General features: G+C 41.0%; 1 protein-coding gene across 1 annotated transcript in view; it reads right to left on the bottom strand.

Moving 5' to 3' along the window:
• snai3 (snail family zinc finger 3) overlaps window positions 1–3,028 on the bottom strand; it is a 3,574-nt gene extending 546 nt beyond the window's left edge. Inside the window, exons 1-3 of the mRNA XM_062549404.1 lie at window positions 2,873–3,028; window positions 467–1,099; window positions 1–98 (exon numbers count right to left, since the gene is read on the bottom strand). The exon at window positions 1–98 is cut by the window's left edge and continues 546 nt beyond it. Of these exons, the coding sequence (XP_062405388.1) occupies window positions 1–98; window positions 467–1,099; window positions 2,873–2,951 (810 nt within the window). The 5' untranslated portion in view covers window positions 2,952–3,028. The remainder of the gene's footprint in view (window positions 99–466; window positions 1,100–2,872) is intronic.
• Window positions 3,029–4,220: the final 1,192 nt, after the last annotated feature.

Here is a 4,220-nt window from a genome sequence, read left to right as displayed (position 1 = left end):
GTACTTTTTAATGTCTGAGTGTGTCTGCAGGTGTGCGCGCAAGTTGGAGCGGTCAGCGAAGGCTCGACTGCAGTGTGGACAAGAGAAGGGCTTCTCTCCTGAAAAAACACAGATGTTCTGTCAGTTAAACATTAAAAAATACTTTGAGTTACAGTCATATTACCATTGTAGCTAAAGATTCTTGCAATGCATTCAACAGGTTCTATATAAACTGAACAGCACATCATTTACAGTATCTTAGTTACAATGGACATTTTTGACATGCACTTGAAAAACATTTTAAAAACAGAGAGTACATTATTTGTATCTGGCTGTAATTTCTAATTAATTTCAAAGCCTACTTTGTTATGAGAAATTCTATACAAAGTATAGACCTATTCTAAAATTGTGTGTTTGTGTGTGTGTGTGTGTGTGTGTGTGTGTGTGTGTGTGTGTGTGTGTGTGTGTGTGTGTGTGTCAACATTACCTGTGTGTGTCCGGATGTGGCCCTGCAGTAGCCAAGGCCTGGAAAAAGCCTTCCCACAGAGCTTGCAGACACAAGGCAAAGTGTGCGTGCGTATGTGCATCTTCAGGGCACCCAGGCTCACATACTCCTTATCACAATACTTGCAGCTGAAGAACTTGTGACACTGCCATTCGCAGTGAAGCTGCCGGTGCTTGGCCAAGCCGGAGAAGGTGAAGTAGGCCTTGCGGCAGTTAAAGCACTCAAAACGTTCCTGGCCAATGGGACCCTCCAGCCCGAGGAGCGTTGCAGGGCTGCCGGGGACCACCTCCCCCGGGACGCACAGCTCCGGCATCGGGCGGAAGCACTGGAGGTCCACAGGCGACCTCAGCGGGTCCAGAGGCTCGTGTGAGTCTCTGTGGGGATGGGCAGCAGCGGAGGCACCAGGGAAGGTGGCACGCTCGTGCTCTGGGCTCTGTGAGGCTACGCGGCTGGGTTGCGCGTGCTGCGTTTTGGACCCCGGTGTGTGGAAGAGGTCCATCTGTGTGAGGGTGTTCGGGGTGGAGGCTGTCAAACATGGTTCCGTTTCCAAGCACAGGATGGACTGCTGAGGACTTGACATGCAGCATGGGTACTCGGGCAAACTGACATGAAGTCCTGAAACAATAAAGCATGCATTGGAGATCCTGGTGGTCATGTCACACAATATCACCGATAAATGTTGTGTTCTTCACACTAATCTTCAACAAAGAGGTGGCTTTTTTTTTTTTTTTCCTTTTTTTGAAGTGCAATAAAAGGTTTATATAAAGCTGCTGTCATAATATAGGTTATATATGCTATACTCATGAATCCAAGTATGAAACTTATATTTGCCTCATACCAAGCAGTATCAGTATGCTCCTCAATAGGCTACTCTTTCAATTGTAATTGTGATACTTTCTGTGGTATACTAAAAAGGTTGAGTGCTAGTTTGGTTAAAAGGATGAAGTTGAACAAAAACAGAATAAAAGGAACCTCATAGGCACTGCATTAGCCGTTCAATGAGTTTAATAGGACCCTTCAGAGCCCCAAAAAAGAGACCAACAACAACCTGCCCCTTTTGTGTGCGATTTTGCACCTGCTTAACTCCAGCAGCGACTCGGTATCCCAGAGTAAATTTTGTCTTAAAACTGCTGACAGACAATCACTTTTAACTGCTAGACAAATATTCAAAACACTGACATTCTGTGATTCTCGCAGTTTATGGTCACAAAGCGAGTATCATTATCATTAATAGGCAAGTGCGTTAAATAGATTGGGCTAGGGGAGAGCCGGGTCAATTGAAACACGGGACGAAAGTAACACAGCGATTTCCTCGAAAACCATGCACATCTGAAATGTCATATGTCGTCAGTTTGTTCAACACACAAGACTTGCCAACCACGGGAAATCTCATGCCATGACGTCATCGAATTCCAACGTTATCCCCGCAAACCTGTTTTTGACACCGGCAAGTAAAATCTTATGTGCGGTAATTTTTTTGTGATCACAACTCGTGATTATTGTTTCATGCAATGATCACATGACCATACGAGAGATTAATCATTACTTAAACATGTCTGAAAGTATTAAATGTCAGCATTTTGAGGTTTAGAAGCAAAATATGTTTAAGTGTTAGTTAGCACTGTCGGGACGATTGAAACAGTTGTTTCAATCGTCCCGAACTATCAATGCAAAAAAAAATAAAAAATTTCTAAATAAAAGAGGAAGATCAATTGTGAATCCCTCAACAAGGCTTACAACGGGAAATAAGTAAATTAGATGGAAATGTAGTCATCAGCATGGTGTAAAATGAAGAAATGTGAGTTTAATCGAAACGTGTATCTCGACATTGACGCAAATGGAAAAATACATTTTTTGACCTACTTATATTTTGAAGAATCAGGTGAAATTTTAGCCATGACAAGTACAGAAGTATGTTGTTAGGTATGTTTCATAAAAAATAGAGTAAAGTGAATGGTTTCTGTTTACAATATGCTGTTTCATTCGTCCCGCACATGTGTTTCAATTGACCCGACTGGGCGGGTCAATTGAAACAAATGACAACTTACGTTCAAAGTTAAAAAACAACGTGATCACTCAAGGTGTATATGAAATTACACTGGTAACTAAGAGAGGACACATGTGAGTTGTAGATCATATGACAACATTATTTGTATCCCTTTCACCTGTTTTGAAAAAGACGTTAAACTGAAAAGTGTTTCAATTGACCCTGCTCTCCCCTACTTCTGAAAAGTATTTTATGCAGCCTAATTCTGTGTTAAATGCCGGCTGCTGCTTTTTGACATGCGATTCAAATTTATAATACATTTATTATAGGCCTAGTCTACTATAATAGATGTAAAAACACTGCAACAGAACAGTAATTTGAAAGAAATAGGCCTATCTTACCGTGCTCCTTTGAATCTAGCATACCATAGTTCGGCATTTTATATGGGAGATGTTTCTTCACCAAGAAGGATCGTGGCATCTTATAGTAGCCTACAGTCCGTGTATGTGAATATCAAGCGCACCCTGTCATTCACAACGACTCATACACAACGACGGAAGAATGTTAGAATGAGAGTTCATGGAGAGGGATGGCCTGTTGAATAAATAGCTGATGCTGAGAGGCTGTCTTGGCCCCACATTCTTCAGTAACGCAGAGGGAGTCAGGTGCAGGGGCTCGACATAAATTAGCATAGACATCCCCCCTAACCAATTAGAGTGAAAGGACAAGTGTAAGGGGGCCGAACCCCGTTGTCTATCAACATACCCCAACAAAACAGGTGCATCGCGCTGTACACAGTTGAACAGCGCCACAGAGCTGACAAAATATTTTTTCTCTGCTGCGGTCACGAAATTATTCTTAAACGCTTAACATGTAAACTGTAACTGTAGCCTACAGACAAACACATTTAGACAACCCAATATCCTTTTAAAAATGTTTCGAGATTTGAACATTTTAGTCTAAACACAACACGCTGTATTTGCTTGTCTTTGCTTCTAAAGATGATCATGTTTGTTGATGATCTTGTTTCAATTAGCTCAAATAAGCAGTTAAATTGGGTAGAATAATGATTAGACTGTCAATGTATAACAAAGCACTCAGTAGAATAAAGGCCTAGCCTATAGCCCAAGGTAACGACGAGAGAAGAAAGCCTTGTTAAATGGATTATTAGACTAATATCTATTATGATCCTCCTGATAAGTCCTGTTAAACAAGAAAGAAATGGTAAACTTGTCAAAAGTAGGCTGGTGCTAGGCCTATCTGACTGGTCTGTTTGAGGGGCCACAGCCCAAATAGTTTCCAATTGTTACTTTCCTTTTCCTTCCAGACTGACTTGAGTGGTAAGGGTGATGTGACCATTCTTCCAGGGGGCTTTCAATATGTCACTCATTTCGCGTTGATAACAAACCACATTACAATATAGCCTATGTGGAGCGCGCATTTGGAGACGATAGAAGTAGGCAAGGATTTAGGCTTACTTCCAACATTTTTCAACTATAGAACTGCTACCTTAAAATGCATACAAACGTTAGCCTACTTCAATCAGCCTATACGTAAATAATGCATGTTTAGATAATAAAGAAGTGAATAGCCTACATAACTATAGCCTATGCTACGTTTAGTAAATAAAATAAATTCGTTTAGGATGAATTTTCTGTAAACTAATCTTGGCCTAATCTTTAGGATTTGGATCTCAAAACGTTTTGGAGAATTTGATTGACCGTTTCAGAATTAGATTCAGTGTTGGCA

This window comes from Sardina pilchardus, chromosome 11 (genome assembly GCF_963854185.1).
Source record: "Sardina pilchardus chromosome 11, fSarPil1.1, whole genome shotgun sequence".
NCBI lineage: Eukaryota > Metazoa > Chordata > Actinopteri > Clupeiformes > Clupeidae > Sardina > Sardina pilchardus.
Note: the sequence above shows the minus strand (reverse complement) of the source record. Positions and strands in the feature narration are given on the sequence as shown.